Genomic DNA, 18,667 nt, shown 5'->3' on the forward strand with positions numbered 1-18,667 from the left:
CATTCAAAATTGCGTATCAATATTTCATTAAACATTTCTTTTCCAGTTCGACAATTCGATGTGACGTAACTTTTATACCTGCCAAAACCAATGGAGGGGAGTGACGCATCACAAAAATGGCCAGCCAGATTTGCAATGCGGATGCAAAGAAAAGTAACTTTGACTAGATACAAACATGTATTAAACATTGGATATGTGCAGCGAATACAGCAAATATAGGGAGAGAAGATATTATAAGGGTATTGGGAATCAGACATCAACCTCGGACTTGCCCTCCGTCTTGCGCTGAGAATCAATCAACTCCTGGCGAGCCTTCTCCTGTTGAGCAAGACCGGTCTTTTGGATTGTATGTGTCTTGCTGAGCACGCGGGGGCGGATAAAGCACGAGAGGATGAAGCCAACACCACCGATGCAGGTGTAGAAGATCCACATGCGGCTCAGAGCAAAAGTGAATGCTTCCAGCACGACCTGTTTCTGGTGAGAGTCAAGAGTCTCGATGAGTGTTTTGGAGGCACCAGCAAATGAGGTCGAGATTTCGGCTGTGAGCTTGGAGCCGATGGCGGCGGTGAGCTTCCCGGCTTGTTGACCCATGATGTTCTGATAGATGACGGTTCCTAGGACGACGGACATGGAGGTAGAGAGCTGGCGGATGAAGCCGAAGGTGGCTGTTGCGGTGGCCATGTCGGCGGGACGAATATTGGCTTGGAATGCGACCAAGGGCGCCTGGAAGTTGGGGCCGACACCCGTACCGGCAATGAGCTGGAAAATGACGATGCGGGACCAGGATGCGTAGGGTTGGAGATCGATGAATAGGCCGAATCCGAGAGTCATGAAGAACATGCCTGCGATGATGCATTCGCGGTAGCGGCCAGTCTTCTTCATGACAACACCTGTGCCGGCAGAGACAACCGAGAGGGCCAGGACCAAAGGCAGGACGTAGACACCGCTGAGAATCGGGGTTGCCAAAAGGACGGTTTGGAAGTAGAGAGGGAGGTAGTAGGTACCGGCAATGAAGACGAAGCCGTGACAGAAGCAGACCATGAGGATGAGGACATTGTACCATTCATTGAAAAGACGCAGAGGAATGACAGGGTACTTGGCGATCTTCCACTCGCAAAGCCCGGCCAGAGCCCAGGTGACCACACCGAAGACAATGAGGCAGATGACGGCGGCAGAGGCCCAGGGGTAGTTGACACCTCCAAACTCAAGACCGAAGAGGAACATAAGGGTACCGCCAATTATTAAGAAAGTTCCAGCCCAGTCGATGTTGCGCAGACCAGCCAAAAACGGTGTCTTGGGAGATTCGATGTGGAGGAAGAAGAACAGAATGACGAGTGAAACACCTCCGACCGGCAAGTTCAGGTAGAAACACCATCTCCAGGTTACTTCGGTAGTGAACGCACCGCCGATGATAGGTCCCAGCGCACCGGCAATAGCCCAAGTAGCACCAAATAGACCATAGTACATCGGGCGGTCTCTCATGCTGAACAAATCCGAGACACTGATATTGGCGAGAATGATAATACCACCACCACCAATACCTTGAATGGCACGACCACAGATGATCATAGCCATATTGTGAGCCAAAGCACAAATCAAGCTTCCAACGAGAAAGACGACGTTGGCAAGCAGAATGATGTACTTCCGTCCCCAGATGTCACTGATCTTCCCCCAAAGAGGAATACAAGCGGCATTTGCAAGAAGGTAGGACGAAGCAATCCATGAATACCCACTTTCAGAGGCACCAAACGCTGAAGCGATGGTCGGGAGGGCAGTTGAGATGATCGTCATATCCAAAGCCGCCAGGAACAGTGCCAAGCAAAGCGCGGCCATGACGATGATGATCTGCTTCTTGCCCATCTTCGCCGACTGCGAGGGAGTCCGGTCAAGCGCCGCTCCGTTGACTTCTTTCTCTAGTGCAGCATCATCTACCGCAGCCTTGATGTCAGCGTCCTGCTCAGTCTTCAAAGGCTCAGTGACCGGCTCAGACTCCTCGTGAGACTTAGTCTCATGCAGCTGCGGCGCGACCGTTGTATCGGCGCTAGACGTTTCGTGATTATTGTGTGAATCCGCCATGGTAAATGATTAGGCCAAAGCCAGTTGTAGCCGAAATAGACGGAGGGAAAAAAGTTGCGGGGGGCTGCAGAGCCAAGTCCGGGATTAATCGATCGATCGATCGGCTTTGCGATCGGCGCAAGTGGCGAGTATGTATTTCGAAAGTTCTCGGTAGTGAGCGTGTGGAATGAAATATTAAAAGTATGCTAGGGCGACATAATCGAGAATTTGTAGCGAAGGCGCGTTTGAAGAGTCAGAAAAAATCCTCGGAGTTAGTACTGCGCGACCCAATGGAGATCGCCCCACGGGAAGTTGGAAGGCCGAAAGACCGAACAGCCGCGACTATACCCTCTTAATACTAGCTCCCGAGATTCGAAGACCTTGCATCTTCGAGAGCGGTCTAATCTATGATGTTTATTTTCAAACTCTCCGTTACTCGGTAGAAGATGGACGTTTTCGGATTGGACTATGTGAGCTGCAAGCTGCATGAGAGTAAGGGGGTCTAGACGGCGGGTCCGTGATAACCGGGCTCTATCTTATTCTCCACTACGACAGGAGAAAAGGTGAGACGTGTAATCAATTAAAGAGATGTCGTCTCGAAACATGAGGAGTTATTTCTGGTCAAATAGCCAAGTGAATTAGTAGACGTGCGTGTATATGGATGATTCTACACACGTTCCAGGTTGACAGGTCGGCTAAGGCTCGGATTGGGGCTGTCACTTCGCCTAAATGCACAGATGTAATGTTCTGCAGGTTACCAAGGTTAACGTGGCACACCAAATACCCATCGGCAACAACCCAAGATTATGTGATGGCCACAGTGTACGGCGGCTAGAACCGTTTACCGGAAACGGAAGTGAGTTACTCTACAATCATCAACATTTTGACCAGGTGAGACCATTTGAAAACAATGTGTTTTATGGATTGCAGATGACGGGGTAACGGCCTGGTCAACATACAACTGCCTTTACTGGTAAGTCTATGATGGAACATATGGGGCAGGGGGTATATAATGTGGAAATGTCAATGGCCACGGAGACCATAAACGAGAAGTAACGATGACAACCAAAGATGCAAATGCAAGCCCAACGGATTGGGGTAGCCGAGAACAGATTAATCCTGCAGCTGAAGAATTTCTGTCGGGAAGTTAGCCACCCACTGCAAGTTGGCCCATTTCCATGAAAGCACATACCGGTCAAGAACTCTTCAAAGCTCACAGTAATATATCCATCCCGATCATCATCATACCGCTTGAACACATCCGTCATGCGCTTCAAGCTAATACACGCCTGCACAAAGAGATCAAAGCTCATACCATTATGAACCGGGCTCTTGGGCACACCCGACATCTGTTTCGTCTTGCTCTCGAACACCGTAAAGATTACCGAAACAAATTGCGGACTCAGGCGGTATCCGAACGCGACCAGCGCCTTCTCGAATTCCGGCAGACTGATCCGGCCGCTGCGGTCCTCGTCGAACCGATCGAATAGTTCTCGCCATGCGGCCAGATACTTCCACAGCGAGACGAACTCGTCAAAGTTGATGGACCCGTTGCCGTCCTTGTCGAACATGCGGATCATCACCTTGACGGTATGCGGGTGGAAGGACGTGTAGTCTCCGTTGACGAGCGCAGAGCCCAGCTCATGCTCTGTCAAGGAACCAGAGTGCGAAGAGTTCGCGGCCCGGAAGAGGGGCATCAGCTGTTGTGGATCATCGCTGGGCGCAGACAGCGGCGGGGGTTGAGGGGATTGCGGAGGGCGGAAAGAGGGGGGGAGGCCTATTGCGCTGAGGCTGAGGGGGCGGACCGAAGCCGTAATTCTGGGGAGGAGGTGAGGGATGCAATGGGTGCGGTCGCTGCTGGCTGGGGAGAGGGTTTGCGGGCGATGGTCGACCGTTGTAGGAGTGCGGAGCATGAGGTTCTTGCGGGCGCGGGGCAGGGCTGCCATATGGTTTGGGTGTAGTGCTGGCGACGGGGACACGGGGAGGCACGCCGCTCGGTCCTGACTGCGGTGGGCGAGAAGGGAGCGGTTTGTGGCTCTGGCTCTGGTTCCCTGGCCCTGACACCTGCATACTTCCAATCATCTGCGCGACCTGGGATCTTTAGCAAGGTGGATTTGTGGTCAGCGCGACGGTAGATACCTGCTCAGGTTCAGCGTGTCTGTGTCATTATATCATGTTAGCGATCAAAGAGCCTCTGCGTTTGCCTTTCGGGGCTTTCACTTACGCTGGCAGCGCGTCGGGGTTGTAACTCTTGTTGTAAGCCATGGTTGCCAGCACTGACGCAATCGAAGAAGCGAAGCGCAACGGGACAATGACAACCTTGCCTTAGCGAATCGGCGAAGCGGTGCGGTAAGGAGATTGGAGAGAGATGGCAAGAATCTGAGAGGAATCCGTAAGGGTTGTTCAGACCCAAAGCGGAGCCGTGGGGCGGAGGTTCATGAATTTTAGTCCAAGATCCGTCAAACAACGCTTGCGCAGCCCGGTCAGTCTCCACCAGGCTTAAATGAGGGTTAATCTCCCCCTTTTGTTCTTGAAAGGTTTGAAATTCTCAGCCCTATGCAATATGCAGGTTGTCACATGCTGTCTTTTCTGTTTTGACGCTGAAGACATCTCACATTGGGTTCAAGTACATACGGAGCTACCACGTTAGCGACGCAACGCCCCGAAACGAACCTTGGCAATTGCTACCTAACAGAGCCCCACTAGGGCTATGAATATATCATTCTAAATTACGAATACGAGACATGGGGCTGTAGTATTTACTTAAGACCTCGGGACGATATCTCTTACGTCCAGTGCCTGCTCCTCTAGCACTTGCAATATCTCCTCCCACGCCTTGGCCTGGAATTGTTTGCCTTCTGCTCCAGTCGTGAGAGCAATGGATTCGCTAAAATTATCAGTAACATTCATCGCAAGAAGGGCAGCAAGACGTACTCGAGGTACCCATCACTTCTCCAACATTTTCCCTGGGACTCGGGGCCTTGCACCGTCGCGCTGACCAAAGATCGACACCCCTGTTCAGTCGTGCGCGCAAACAGCTTATACATCACCCACACAAGCCATCGCTCGTAAAATCTGTTGTATTGCCGTCCGAGGGATGACTGGCACAGCCCAGGGCTGACGGTATTGACGACAACTTGCAATGTACCATCTTCATTTCGAACCAGGTCGGCAAGGTTCTTCATCATATATTCCAGCAGCAATTTCGAAATGCCGTACTGTTTTGGGCCCTTGAAATGCTGATCATCGTTCACATGCTCGAGCAAGGGGCCATCCGTTCGAAGACTTTCTGCTTTGACGCGCACAAATTGTTGACTAGAGACTACGCTCAGATGCGCGGGTTCAGTGTCCGAAGATGACTCCCTCAACCTGGGTAGAAGCAGTAATGCCAATAATGACGTGGACAAAGTATTGACTTGCAGAATCTCTTCCCAGCCTTCGGGTGACTTTGTGTATTCGCGGTTCCAGAGACCGGCATTGAGGAGTGCAATGTCAACCCGGTTAAGCTCATCGTTGACGCGCCTGGCAAAATTCTGGACGCTTTGGAAGCTGTTCATTTCGAGCTCCCAGACTTGGATCACACCGGGCCGGTTGGTGTATTTCTCAAGAGCTTGTTTGGCGCAGTGCCCTCGCTCGAGACTGCGGCTGCCGATGATCAATGATTCCACACCTTGGTTCAGAAACTTGATGGCGGCTTCGTAGCCCAGGCCAGAGGTGGCTCCTGTTAATATGACAGTCTTGCCGGCAAATGAGATCCCTCGTGGATCTGTTGGAGGGGTGTACTGCATCTTGAGCAGGCGGAAAAGGCCCGCCATTGTGACTGGCCGGAATCTTATATGAAGATTCAAGAGTTGTAGATATTGTCGAACCTTGTTTACCGGCCATAAAATTGATGACAGAAACCTGCTGAGTCAGGAGCTTTGGCCAACAGCCAATCACGAGACGCTATTATTTGTATACGAAGGTGTAGCGCACAGCATAGTCGCAGACCGTTGTATCATGAGATACCACTTGAGAGAGTACTTTCAAAGAAGTGATATGAGGTATGATAACGGATTTTCTTTGCAAGTTCACCCACTTATTAGCTTCAGTACGTATATCACCTATTTTAGTATCCAATCGCGCCCCGCACCCTATGAGAATACGGAGAACTTGCACAAAACCACCTATCACAAAGTTGGCAGCAGAAAACTATCTTCGGAGTTGATTTATAGTAGTCCACAATCCTCAGATCAGTAGACGATATGCTTAGAATATCTGGCATTATCTCACCACGTCGCGAGATGACGAACCAGAAAACAAACAATGCAAACAAATCGGACGAAACCGATTTCTCAGCGAAGCCGGAGCCACATTGAATCAAGTATACGCGGGGCGGGAAACCAAATACATAAACACCACCAACAGTGACATCTCATCCCGTTCACGGCATTGGCTGGAAGATCCTAGCCGCCGCCCAACCAACATACCAAGTCACCCATCGATCCACCATCGAACCATAGCATCAGCACATATCAACATCCCAGCAACCATGGCTGCCAGCTTGCAAGGCCACCAGGTCCATCCCGGCGGCCGCACATGGAAGAGCCACTTTCCTAATGGTGATCTGTGGGTCTTTGGATACGGGTTAGTTGATCAAGCTCTCGCCTAGGAGCGAGATTCATTGGAATACTGAACAATCCCACTAATGCCGTGCTCAGGAGCTTGATCTGGAAACCACCGCCGCACTACGGTACGTGAGATGTGATACATGTAAGATCTGCCCTGTAACTGACGGCTACCGCACAGACCAGCGGGTCCCGGGCTACATCGATGGCTACGTGCGTCGGTTTTGGCAGGTAGGAAATCCAAGATCCAACTTCCTAGCAAGTTCCAAGTTTCAAATTTCAAGTTTGGGAATGTCGATCGCAAGTGCCGTTATCATGGCATCGAGTCTAGAGCAATCGGAAGCTGACAGCAGGCCCGCCGTGGCGTTTTCCTATTTTAGGCTAGGTATGTTGCTGGTTGGCGGCTGGGGCTTACGGGTATCGCCTGTCGTTCCGGGACTTAGGAGGCTGATTCCACCCAATAGTACCGATCATCGAGGCACACCTGAGAAGCCCGGGAGGGTTGTTACTGTTATTGAGCGGAATTTTTGGGAAACGCTTGATGATCCGGTAGGGTTTTTATTCTCGTCCATCGAGAAGACGTTGATGACTTGATGGGGGTTGTGGAGACGTGGTTAACAACTAAATAGCTAGCGAAGGTCGAGTCCGAATCAGCCTCTACAGGCAAGGTCTGGGGTGCGGCGTACCACATCCCCTCTTCACATGCGGAGGAGGTCCACGACTACCTCGACGAGCGCGAGATCGACGGATATAGTGTGCACTACACGCCCTTCCACCCGTTCTCCGAGGGCTCCACGATGGTCGCCGGAGACCTCGCTCCGATCATCTGCATGGTGTACATCGGGCAGCCTAGCAACCCGCAGTTTCTGCGTGATCCTGCGCAGCGCGAGCCGCAAGATGTTGCGCAGTTTATTAGCGCTGGACATGGACAGAGTGGGAAAGGGACCGAGTATCTCTATCTGCTGGAGAAATCGCTTCAGGGTCTGGGGCTGGGGACGGCGGATGTACATGTCACCGATTTGGTCAGACGGGTGAAGGCGATAGAGGCTGTGGGTGAGGGCGAAGAGGAAGAGAGGGAGGCCGAGGAGAATGTCAAGCGATCTTTGGCGACAGCTGAGGCCGTGGCAAAGGGAGACAATATTGAGTGAAATATTAGATGACTACCGGGTGGTGGGGTAGATATCTCATTCCATGGGATGGATGACATGATAGAGCCAAATTCATCGGACATGATGCTGAATCTCGAAGACTGCGCTATGCCAACCTCGGACGAGCCATTATTCTCAAATGTGTAGGTACTGAAGAAACATTTCATCCACGAATGCCACGAAATACAAAGAGCACGCTGGCGCGAAAGAGACACGAGCCAAAAGAATCCCAAAATAGTCATATTTACCACGGTGGCATTGAGGGCAAAGCTGCCTCGTGAAAAATCAAAATCAGGAAAAACCCGTCGCGTAATTCATTCCATAACCAGATCCCGTCGTTTGCCGATCCGCACTGCATTAGATCCCATGTCTCGTCAATCCATTTGTAAAAAGAAAAGCATTCGATGATAGTTTTATGCAAGCAGGAGGAGACGCCATTGGGGGCAAAGCGCACTTCGCGACGTTAGTTGCCCTGCTCGGGGGCCGGAGCCTGGTTATTGTTGCGCCAGCCTGGGTCTATCAATTAGTTTTGAGAAACGGAAAGTACTTGGGGAAAAATGCTCACCACCACCGCCACCGTATCCGGCATTCTGACCACCGCCTAGAAGAAGGTTAGAACATTTAACGGAATTTGATAGATCTGGTTGAAGTAAGCAGGATATACTCACCATAACCGCCGCCATAGCCACCGCCATAGCCACCGTTGCCATTGTAGGGTTGCTGCTGCTGCTGCTGCTGCTGACCATATCCACGATTATAACCACCACCGCCGCCGAAGCCGCCACCACCGCCCTGGTAACCTTGACCAGGCTGCGTGTTGTACCCGCCGCGACCCTGGAAGCCACCCTCAGGACGAGGGGGGCGGTCAAAGGCCTTGTCGACGCGAATAGTACGTCCGTCGAATCTATAAGATGGATGAGTGGTCTGATTATCGGACAAAAAGAAAGGCGACAGCCTTAAGACAACCTACTCTTGGTTGTTCATGGCACTCATTGCAGCATCGGCTTCAGCATCAGTAGCGAAACGGACGAAGCCGAACCCACGGCTGCGCAAAGTGGCGCGGTCCTTGACGACGATCTGTGAGGATTCGGGTTAGGCTGCGGCTCAATCTGAAGGCTTGTGGGGGACTGTAGATCACTAACAGCTTCCTGGATCTCTCCAAATTGCTGGAATCCGTCGCGAAGAGTATCATCATTGGTGTGCCATGAAAGGCCGCTGAAGATCGAGTGATCGAGTCAGTATGGGATCACAACGGGGAAAGCGGGGAGAAAGCGGGATATTTTTTTGAGAAAACCAAACCCCCACAAGATGAAAGCAAAGTGAAACTTAAAAAAAAGTGAAAGTAAACTTACTGAACAAAAAGTTTAGCCATGATAGAGATATGAAAGCACCGAGAAACGCTGAATATGCGTTAGAAGCGAGAGGAAGGAACACTGGGAAGCAGGACCCACGGAATTCAGAGAAGGGATGAAAAGGTAGAGGTTGTGACGGGCGAGAAGATCCTGGTTACGAAACAAGTCAGCAGTCAAACCCGTGTAACAATCACACTGCCTTAGCCTCAAGGCTTCCGCTTCCCTGGGCTGGGCCTGGCGCCAATCGTAGGGCTCTCAAGGGAAATATGATGCTTACTGCTTCTGTGCTTGGGGACGAATGAGACAAGGAATGCGCAACGCAGAGAGGAAGGTGCTAGGACTTTCACGAGCTGGATAAGAGTGGGGGAAGCCGCAGTCTGCAGCTGAAGATAGTGCTCTTCTGGCCTTTAACAGCGAGTCCCGCCCGTCTAAACTCTGAACCGATGGATTCTCGGGACCCAGTGGCGTATTCAGAATGCGCTCAATCAATCAGATGTTACCCGAGGCTGGATCTAATTGATGAGCCACGCTAGCTTGGTATCGGCTGATGCTGAGCCCCGTGCCCCTCATTTAGTTGCTTTTTCTTTTGCGTGATGGCCTTGAAAAGGCGCACATTCTACAACCGTTGCGGATCCCGGGTTACTCAGATTGGGTATATCAAATGGCATGGCCGAGTACGGATCAGAAATGACGACTAAACGCCCCAACCTTGAGAACACTGGGGGCATATCGCGGGTTTGAGCGGGGCCTCCACAAGTCGCGATCTGTGGAATCGCTGGCGTGCCTCAGCTGGAAAGGTGTAAACCGTAGCTCACCAAGCTCTATGCATTGCGAGTCCCGGTGTGCACATCTGCAATGCTGTTAGATTCTTTGACAGCGCCCCCTTTTTCTTTTTGCGAGCTCGGCTGCACGTAGAAGGGTCTGGCCATGCACAATACAACGCACCTGGGACGGCTTCGCTCCCTGTCAGGCTTGGACTCTAGTCCGACCGCGATCCCCGACCAATACACGCGATGGTGGAGGGGTAAGAGTGGCCCACATGCCGTTTAGGGCCGTACATCGGCAAGACTCCGGGAGGTAGACGATGATCAGTGCATGCTTCAGTTTCCAAAGTAGACCATTCCAAGGTTGTCTCGCTTGAACCAATGCCAAGGTAAGTTAATCCTGATGATAATTTCAGACTGGCATTGAGAGCTATGTTGGTCGTTGACTATGTTGCTTGCTGCACGAGTAACCCGTGGGAGGACATGGTGTGTACCTCGGTGCATGTAAAATCAAGGATAGCCTGAAAGACCCTCTCCCTGCGGTGGCACGATGGCGAAAGTTGGAACTGGACGAGGGATCCCGGTATGTGCATGTGGAGGGGTGTAAGAAGGCACTACCGGCCGCAGCTTCCCGAACACAGCTAGCTGCGTGCCCTCTGTTTACTCAACTTTGTTACGAGTTTTATCAGAGTTCGAACTTCAAATGCACCTCGCATCTTGGCGATGGAGAAAATTGACGATGCAGAAATCTAACAACTCAATATATCGATGGTTGTCAAAAGTGACAGATGGTGATCAAGCTTCAGGCACATCGGGTGCAGGAGTGTCGGCTGGAGCGCCATACACATGTCCTACTCTCACCGAATTTGCTCGTTATACGGACGATAATGGGCTAGAACATCTGTTGACATGCGTCCCAGCGGTGCTGGAGTCGACGGATTTCACTCCACAAGTTCGATGGTTCCATTCCAAGAAGCGGACGAGGGACACGCCTACTCGCGAGGTACTCCCTCGAGACGAGCCACGCTCGGTGAAAGCGATCAACGAGTTTGAGCGCAAACCAAGACGTATGACTCGGAAAGATCGGTTCAAACTAAAGACAACTGGTTCTTCAATAAGGGGTCCGTCAGAAGTCCCCGAACAAAGGGCCAAAAGACAACGCCGGAGCAGGAAGCAGAGCATGAACGATGGTTTTCATGCGTCCAATGTTGCTCGGAACAGACTGACGGTATGAATACCGCCAGCTTGAATGTATTGATGTCTCTCTAAGCAATTCTTCAGCTCACCAATCCCGCAAGCCTGGGAATTTCAGCAAAGGCAGGGCATCATCTCCTATTAAACTTCGCGATGGTGAGTTCTCATTTATTACAATTTTTGATATGGGGAAAGCTAGCTAACTCGAACTGAAAGTTTTCAATGCCACATTCTCCGAAACAAATCTCCTGTCGCGGAAGACTCCAGGCAACGGGCGGGTCTCTATGTCTGCCGTCAATGAACGCAGAGAGCCAAAGCAAACAAGCGATATTTACGACTCATTCAACTTTCGGTCTCATGATGTTTCAAAACAGCTGGATGCATGTTTGACAAATGCATTCATTGGGCGAATTGAGCGGATTGATGCTACTAGGCCTCGCCATAGGCTCTCACCCAACAAAACAACGGAATTTGCAGACCCGGTGAAAGCGACGATTGCTTCACCAGGTGAAGGAAACCTTGACAGACAGGCAGCAAAAGCTGCACATGAAAGTCGGTCTTTTTCGCCATATACGTGGTCTGAGAGTGGCCGGGCAACAGCATCACTGAGTGCCATTGTAGAGGATCATTTGCTTAACATTCTACATGTCGGCCTGTTTCCGAAGCCCCAAACGAGCCCGGAAGTTGAAATCGGCTCAAAGCATTACTACAGCCTTCACGAGCTGAAGATGCTCCTGGAAGCCCGCAAAGAATCTTGGCAGTCAAATGTCGGTGGAGTAGAAGCAACCTTTCAGCCTGCCTCTACTCTCAATTCTCCGCAAAAGCCAGGCACACAAATTTCTCATATCGAGGAAGTAGCGGAGAATTTGGACTCCGAACTCAACGTTACAACCGTGAAAAGGAACACAACTTCGGATATGAGCAAAACATGCACGGGAGATGTCGTTTGGGACTCGCAACTTCAACGTGATTTCAACGGGAATGACCTCAGCAACCTCTCTTCATTGCAGTGTCCAAAAGTGGGCAACCCCTACATGACTGATGCCGATGCCTTCTTTCGAGCTTTAGATGCAGAGTTTTGCGCAATCATGGAAACTTCAGATAATTACCTGGAGCCCGCTCGTCAGAGTTCAAAGACTCAACCCACGTCGGAAGTCGATCAGCACACAGTTTTCTCAGCTGAAAGACAACCCAAATTGACCGTTGATTCAATACGCTCCCAGCGGTTAGATCGATTAGATTCTGGAATTACACATTCCGCATCACAAGCGATACCATTGCATCACGCACTGGACGAGCTTGCAACACGTCCAAATGACCCCCGAATATTACCCGTGACCAGCTCGAGACAGCCATTTTCTGTTCTGACAACCGCCCCAGTTCTCAAGCATACAACATTGCCATCCGGGTTCTGGCGCCGGAACAAGCTATATTGACCAGGGCTGGGTCTTCTTTCTTCCAAAGAGAATATAGTAAATATCAAACCTCTAAATTTATATGGGATTCAGATCAGCTATGGTACGAATGATTCACTAATTACAATGCTGGCGCATGACGCTGGGTCGCATTGTCTCCGAGACTTTTACCTGTTTATCTTTCCAGCGCACTCCGCATTGCCCATGAACATGTAACTTTAGGCGAGCTAACGCTACAATAAAACTTGCAGTAATTTAAATCCCATTCAATCCTTAATATGTCATTTTCTGCCCATGAATCAAAAAGCCAGCTCTTTCGTGACTCCTGCGATCTTCTGACGACGGTGAAACCTACCCTATCCAATCAAAGTCCGAACTTACTAGATATACCACCCACCTTTATCTGTGCAGCCTTATGGTGCCTGTCTCCAAACCCTAATCCAACCATTCCACACCCAGAGAAGTGGGACAGTCTTTCTTGAGTGCGCTACCACTGTCTAAACTCACGAATGGCTGCATACCCTGTGTCCACATGATCATGCAGGGCCAAACTTTTCGGCAATTGCCAGAATTTGGGCACATTTACATAGGCCAAGCGAGTAATGAATTTTCGCTGGGATGGATGACCCGCTGCAAATCTGATATTACAGTCCATGGTGTTAAGTTACAACGAAAGCCTGGAGGGAATGAGCCAATCATCCAAGAAATGACATTTAATATAGCTCGGAGAGAGGGAGCAGCTTGCTACTTGAGCAGAACCTGAGCTTGCCTGACGGGGTAAGCGATGATTCGAAGCATAGCTCAGAGCTGCACCGCACCACCATCGTGGCCACGTACAAGGCCCGCATTCAAGCCGCAATGAGTTGTCCCTCGAGAGACGACCTATCCTATAGAGCATTCCGGTGCCCAATATAACCATGCAAAACGAGACTAATATTAGAAATGCAGACCGCCTTGAGGTATTGCTGTGCTATGATTGATCGATCGTGTGCAACGCGAAGCTCAAGACACGCAAGGCTCCGACACTAGGGAATATATCGCAAAGCTTGTCTACCAAGCCAAGCCCAGTTTCTGTAGTCCTCTCACGTATGAGGCCTACTGCGATGTGCCAACACACTACTTGTTCTGCAAGCGGGGCGCTTCTATCCCGCTTTCTATAAAACAGATAATGGCAGCTATGCCCGGGGAAGGGGTTGTGCAGACACATGAGTGTGAAGCGGGACATTGCGTGATGCTAAGCATACCGCAGGATTTGGTTGATGTGATTCATAGCGCCGCTACAGAGAATAAAGCGTGAACTGACGTCGTTGAAGAGAGTTGGAAGGAGCTTAGAGATACATGATACTTTGACAGAGGAGGCTGCTGCCTTATTTGCAATATATGATTTGATTGGGTATCAAACAATCTCGATGGTGTAACATCTGAAAAAGGAAGTATGGAATGTGCAAAGAGCTGAGTACAGGTTCTCCGTGCTTAAGATCTGAGGTGCCAGTCCGATGTAAAGGTTGGCCACTAAGTATCAAAAGAAGCCCTGGTTTTTTTTCCTAAACGCCAGTTGAGGTGTGTTGCAAATTATTCACCAAGCTTTATCTCGGCCGAATAGCTGGTGGGTGGTGATCGTGGGTGGGACTACTGTACGGTGCAGGTTGTGGGATTCGTGTTCCCGACTTGGGTGATGAATGTGTGACCGTTCTTCTGAAATCAGATGGTTGCCGCAGCCTCGATCACACCCGCAGCCTTGAAGGCGGCTGGGTTCCTCATGACGACCTCGACCGGGTAGTTCCATTGCATGAAGCTAGTCCAGCCTGAGTTGAGGGCCAGGTTAGCAAATTATCCCGAGATCATCTTCAAAAGTGCAACGTACCCCAGTATGCGCATTTCCTTCCCAGGTATTTGCCAATAAAAGGCACAAGGACCATGGACAGAAGCAACTCCAACTGCTCAATGCTTTCCCGCCATTCTGCCTCGGCATCGGAGAAATCATCTGACATAGTGTCTAGGTCCGAGCCGGTGGTCGATTCTGAAGGAAGCGAAGCGATATCATCGTCGGACTCTGAGCCGTAGGCGTTTTGTGAAGGGACCATGTAGGCGGAGTAGGAGAAGGAGGGATTGGACCCGGCAGGAGAAGCGGAGGACATGGTGGGCGGTTGTATATTGAGTAATCTCAGAGGGAATGAATGAAAGAAAAAGGAGCAGCGGCCTGCCTACTGCTCTGGCGAAATCAAAGCATCGGCGTGTTAATATAGATGGGTCTACGGAGACGCAAGCTGTTGACTGTTGATGTTCAACGTCAGGTCAGGTGATCCGGATCCTGACTCATGACCACGTGACCGTCCCGCGATAACAATGGTCGCCTCTCCAGTGCTGCGGATATCACTGTTCTGCGTCAAATTCGACATCCTCGACCTCTTGCTTTATTTGATTACCAGCGATACCCAGCGCCGGTCAAATTCACCCCAAGCTGTGTAGTGAATCCTATATCACAACCACACAACATGGCGGACGCCGTACGTCACACCCTTTGTTCTTTTTTGCCGATTCTCCCACATTTTCTTTGACTCTGCCCAATACCCCTCGATCACCCGGCGGAGCAAAAGCACTTATCGGAGCTTCGATTGCTTGCCCCAGCTGAAGGATCTCTTCATTCATGCGTCTCATTTTCAACACACTTTATTTTTTTTTACCCCACCGCTAACCTTGTGCTTCACCGAAACAGGCAGTTGAGCAGAAGCAGCGCAAGTCAGTCGCATTCGACGAAGGATCCGTCATCATGGATACCAACGGCCAAATTCAAGACGCCCCGGCTGCTGAGAAGCCTGCTGGTATGCATCCGATCTCTAAGAACCCTCGGGTCGATTCCCGCACATTGGACTCCGGACCCGCTAACACATCATACCCACATACAGAGAACGATGTCGACGAAGTCACCGAGATGTTCAAGGGCCTCTCCAAAAAGAAGAAGACCAAGAAGAGCAAGGATACCGAGGCCGGCGAAGGCGAAGAGACCCCCGCCGCCGACGGCGAGTTCGACCCCTCCGCGTTGAAGAAAAAGAAGAAGAAGCCCAAGAAGGAGACCACCGATTCCGAGGCCAAGACCGAGGCCGGCGCCGCCACAGAGGAGGGTGATGAGAAGGCTGAGGAGCCCGTGCCTGAAGGCGACCCCGAGGCCGGCACCGGTATCTGGCAACACGACAACACGCAAGCCGTCCCCTACTCTCTCCTCGTCTCGCGCTTCTTCTCCCTCATCCAGAGCCACCACCCCGACCTGCTCTCCAGCGGCACCAAGTCGTACAAGATCCCCCCGCCCCAGTGTCTGCGTGAGGGCAACCGTCGTACGATTTTCGCCAACATCGCCGACATCTGCAAGCGCATCAAGCGTTCCGACGAGCACGTCACCCAGTTCTTGTTCGCTGAGTTGGGTACCAGCGGTTCCGTCGACGGCAGCCGTCGTCTCGTTATCAAGGGTCGTTTCCAACAGAAGGGTATCGAGTCCGTCCTGCGTCGGTATATCGGTACGTATCTCTCAACCTTTCCCCCCATGTTCCCTAGCTAACAACTTCCAGTCGAATACGTTACCTGCAAGACCTGCCGCAGCCCCGACACCGAGCTCAACAAGGGAGAGAACCGTCTGTACTTCGTCACCTGCAACTCCTGCGGATCTCGTCGTTCGGTCGCCGCCATCAAGACTGGTTTCCGTGGACAGGTCGGCCGCAGAAAGCGCACTGGTTAAACAGGCATTGTACTGGTTTGGCATTTTTCGGAGGAGGGAGTTTCTTGTATCTCTTCTTTCTGGCGTGTCACTTACTCGGATTCTGGCGGATAAAAGTACGGCCCCGACACTTTATCTTCTATCAAGATTAGGGGGTTGAGATGAAGCAATGATTTGAGGATAGAAATAGTTTGGCATGAAATGGACTGATATGACCTCCTATTATATTATGCTAGAATTCTAGAACTTATTTATCGCTATATTATTCCTAGGAAGCTGAAAAGTGACCATCTCCTTCCTACGATTTGATGTAGGATAGTTCTTGAGAGCGGGTGAATCCAGCAGCAGCTGAATAGCTAGGCGATGAGACTGGGCAGTTTCTTGAAAGAAATTTCAAAGCCAAAAGATGGCTCGGTGTTCTGACGCGGATGCCAGGCAGAGGAGTATTCGGCCTTGGAAGCGATTATACATGGGGTTCATTAAATAAAATAAAATAAAAAAACGAGAGTGGAAAAAAGAGAGATCGGCTCTAATTTGCAGCTGTACATATCATGAATTTCAACTGGTAGGAAACACGCTAACATAAAGTATGATCGGATCCAACGTATGCATATTGAGAACCAAAAAGGCAAGTATACCAATCAATCGCAGCTCATTCTCAAATCGTAATGCAGCTCTTGCTGTCACCTTAACCACTTGCAGTACTCACCTTCATCTGCGCGGCAAATGCGTTCAGGTTTCGGGTTTGCAGGTACACCGTTCCAGGACCCTTGAACTTGCAAGCGAGACCTTCGCCGGAGCTTAGACCGGACACAATACCGCCTGATGCGACACGTTCAATCTCGTACTTGCAATTCCATGCCACGAGATGACCGTTGTCGATGAAGTATGTTTCTCCTTCCTTAAGCTTTATACCATTTCATGTCAGCAAAGACTAACTAGCGTGTATTAAACCTAGGTACACTTACATCTTTCTTGATGATGGCGCCGAAACTCTGTAGCCAGAGCAGACCAGTGCCACTGATCTTATAAATGAAAAGACCTTCCCCGGAAAAGACGGCCTTGGTAATACCCTGTGCCTGGTATTTGTGCCTCACTGAGGCTGTCGATGCCAAGAAGGAATCCCGTCCGATCTTCCATTCTTCCTCACCGTTCAAGCGAAGAACGATAATGTCACCCAGCACTGAAGGCGCAATAAGCAGTTCACCGGGGCCCGTATATTGTGACATGGTCATTTCGCCACCAGCGAGGAGTTTCTTCCAGCCGAAATGAACGGTTCCCCTAAGGGTCATGGTTGTAGACATGGCAATCATTACGCCTATGAGAATGGGACAAAGGAACATTAGCAGGTTTCTATTTATTTTTTGGATGCTAACAGGCATACCGGGCTTTGCAGTAAGTGGGCAGCCCATTGCTAGCTGCAGCGTCAAAAGCGAGTTAACATCACGGTGACTGATCCGGTAACTGCCTCCGTTGAATGTTCCAACATTGTCATCGCTTGTCGATGTGGCACCAGTAAATTGTCCTGGCGGCGGTGCGCCAGGCATCATTGAATGATTGTGCTGGGCAGCAGCAGCATTTTGGTGGAAGTTTTGGTGAAAGTTTTGTTGATAAAGGTTGGCCTGCTTTTCATTCGGGGTCGTGCTCACTGCAGGGGGGCTGACTGATAGCGGAGGCCCAGGATAGTGCGTATTTGCAGGAGGTGTTTGTGTGGGCGGAGGCGGGTAGCTGAAGTTAGGAGGAGGTGCCTGTGGAGGGCCCGGGAATGCTACTGGACATTAAAAAACTGAACAGATTTACGACTGGGAGAGACACACAAGTCACATGCGCCGGTGCTGTTCAAAATCAGTATGAATCCCTTGGAAGCCTCAAACGTGATGCTGATGACTTACCCGACATGGGCGGCGGGGGGTAATGCTGCTGTTGCGCCATTTTAGGAGTAAATAGTGACCATAGAACTATAACTAGTATTGTCAATTCTTCTTTTCTTTCAATTCCTTTCGTCGCTTCTGGTACGACTAACTGGTCTCGGTGCGGGGCAGGGAAACCGCGACGGCGCAGTTGTTTAGGTATTCGTGTGGATGTGGACCGATGCCACCAAGATTACCTGGCTGTAAGGACTCGATTCCGCTTCGATTGAAAGTAAGAGAGAGAATGGAAAAAAGGAGTCCGGTGGTGCTTGGGATGGGGCCTTGGTAAAATGAGAGAAAGAGCTACGACTCCGCACGGGGGTAGCTCCCCGGGGCTATATTTAGTTGTGCCGGGCATGGGAGGCGATCAACACATCAAAAAAGCAGTTAGATTGGCAGGTGATGACCTGCCGCCATATCACAGCTGACTACTGCAGAGTTATCCCAGCTGGCGCCTACAAGTCGTACATACGCAACCTGATGGGCCAGCCTCACTAGCACAAAGTGGAGTAC

General features: G+C 50.7%; 9 protein-coding genes across 9 annotated transcripts; 3 read left to right on the forward strand and 6 right to left on the reverse strand.

Moving 5' to 3' along the window:
* Positions 1-249: 249 nt before the first annotated feature.
* Positions 250-2,076, reverse strand: N7443_007628 (MDR family MFS transporter; the record flags this gene model as incomplete). Its single annotated transcript, XM_056887684.1, has 1 exon — positions 250-2,076. The coding sequence occupies one exon, from the start codon at positions 2,074-2,076 to the stop codon at positions 250-252; it is 1,827 nt and encodes a 608-aa protein (XP_056739375.1).
* A 1,092-nt stretch (positions 2,077-3,168) lies between these two features.
* On the reverse strand, positions 3,169-4,320 carry N7443_007629 (EF-hand domain-containing protein; the record flags this gene model as incomplete). The annotated part of the gene is made up of 5 exons (XM_056887685.1): positions 3,169-3,191; positions 3,248-3,832; positions 3,861-4,146; positions 4,195-4,213; positions 4,280-4,320. 5 exons carry the CDS (start codon positions 4,318-4,320, stop codon positions 3,169-3,171), a joined length of 954 nt encoding a protein of 317 aa, XP_056739376.1.
* A 498-nt stretch (positions 4,321-4,818) lies between these two features.
* N7443_007630 (putative short-chain dehydrogenase/reductase family protein) lies at positions 4,819-5,870 on the reverse strand (the record flags this gene model as incomplete). Its single annotated transcript, XM_056887686.1, has 2 exons — positions 4,819-4,942; positions 4,990-5,870. 2 exons carry the CDS (start codon positions 5,868-5,870, stop codon positions 4,819-4,821), a joined length of 1,005 nt encoding a protein of 334 aa, XP_056739377.1.
* A 716-nt stretch (positions 5,871-6,586) lies between these two features.
* On the forward strand, positions 6,587-7,810 carry N7443_007631 (gamma-glutamylcyclotransferase; the record flags this gene model as incomplete). Its single annotated transcript, XM_056887687.1, has 4 exons — positions 6,587-6,681; positions 6,756-6,787; positions 6,844-6,893; positions 7,292-7,810. 4 exons carry the CDS (start codon positions 6,587-6,589, stop codon positions 7,808-7,810), a joined length of 696 nt encoding a protein of 231 aa, XP_056739378.1.
* Positions 7,811-8,273: 463 nt separating this feature from the next.
* On the reverse strand, positions 8,274-9,182 carry N7443_007632 (RNA recognition motif domain-containing protein; the record flags this gene model as incomplete). The annotated part of the gene is made up of 6 exons (XM_056887688.1): positions 8,274-8,320; positions 8,376-8,411; positions 8,479-8,714; positions 8,781-8,887; positions 8,953-9,025; positions 9,163-9,182. The coding sequence occupies 6 exons, from the start codon at positions 9,180-9,182 to the stop codon at positions 8,274-8,276; spliced, it is 519 nt and encodes a 172-aa protein (XP_056739379.1).
* Positions 9,183-10,629: 1,447 nt separating this feature from the next.
* Positions 10,630-12,556, forward strand: N7443_007633 (T-complex protein 1 subunit delta; the record flags this gene model as incomplete). Its single annotated transcript, XM_056887689.1, has 3 exons — positions 10,630-10,993; positions 11,208-11,276; positions 11,337-12,556. 3 exons carry the CDS (start codon positions 10,630-10,632, stop codon positions 12,554-12,556), a joined length of 1,653 nt encoding a protein of 550 aa, XP_056739380.1.
* A 1,680-nt stretch (positions 12,557-14,236) lies between these two features.
* Positions 14,237-14,673, reverse strand: N7443_007634 (uncharacterized protein; the record flags this gene model as incomplete). The annotated part of the gene is made up of 2 exons (XM_056887690.1): positions 14,237-14,340; positions 14,400-14,673. The coding sequence occupies 2 exons, from the start codon at positions 14,671-14,673 to the stop codon at positions 14,237-14,239; spliced, it is 378 nt and encodes a 125-aa protein (XP_056739381.1).
* Positions 14,674-15,030: 357 nt separating this feature from the next.
* On the forward strand, positions 15,031-16,265 carry N7443_007635 (translation initiation factor eIF2 subunit beta; the record flags this gene model as incomplete). Its single annotated transcript, XM_056887691.1, has 3 exons — positions 15,031-15,042; positions 15,252-16,047; positions 16,099-16,265. The coding sequence occupies 3 exons, from the start codon at positions 15,031-15,033 to the stop codon at positions 16,263-16,265; spliced, it is 975 nt and encodes a 324-aa protein (XP_056739382.1).
* A 335-nt stretch (positions 16,266-16,600) lies between these two features.
* N7443_007636 (AIM24 family protein) lies at positions 16,601-18,176 on the reverse strand (the record flags this gene model as incomplete). The annotated part of the gene is made up of 6 exons (XM_056887692.1): positions 16,601-16,696; positions 16,954-17,151; positions 17,213-17,562; positions 17,629-18,012; positions 18,062-18,079; positions 18,137-18,176. The coding sequence occupies 6 exons, from the start codon at positions 18,174-18,176 to the stop codon at positions 16,601-16,603; spliced, it is 1,086 nt and encodes a 361-aa protein (XP_056739383.1).
* Between the last annotated feature and the right edge of the window lie 491 nt (positions 18,177-18,667).

Source organism: Penicillium atrosanguineum (assembly GCF_028827265.1).
Source record: "Penicillium atrosanguineum strain IBT 20685 chromosome Unknown utg000006l_segment0_segment0, whole genome shotgun sequence".
NCBI classification, from domain to species: Eukaryota; Fungi; Ascomycota; class Eurotiomycetes; order Eurotiales; family Aspergillaceae; genus Penicillium; species Penicillium atrosanguineum.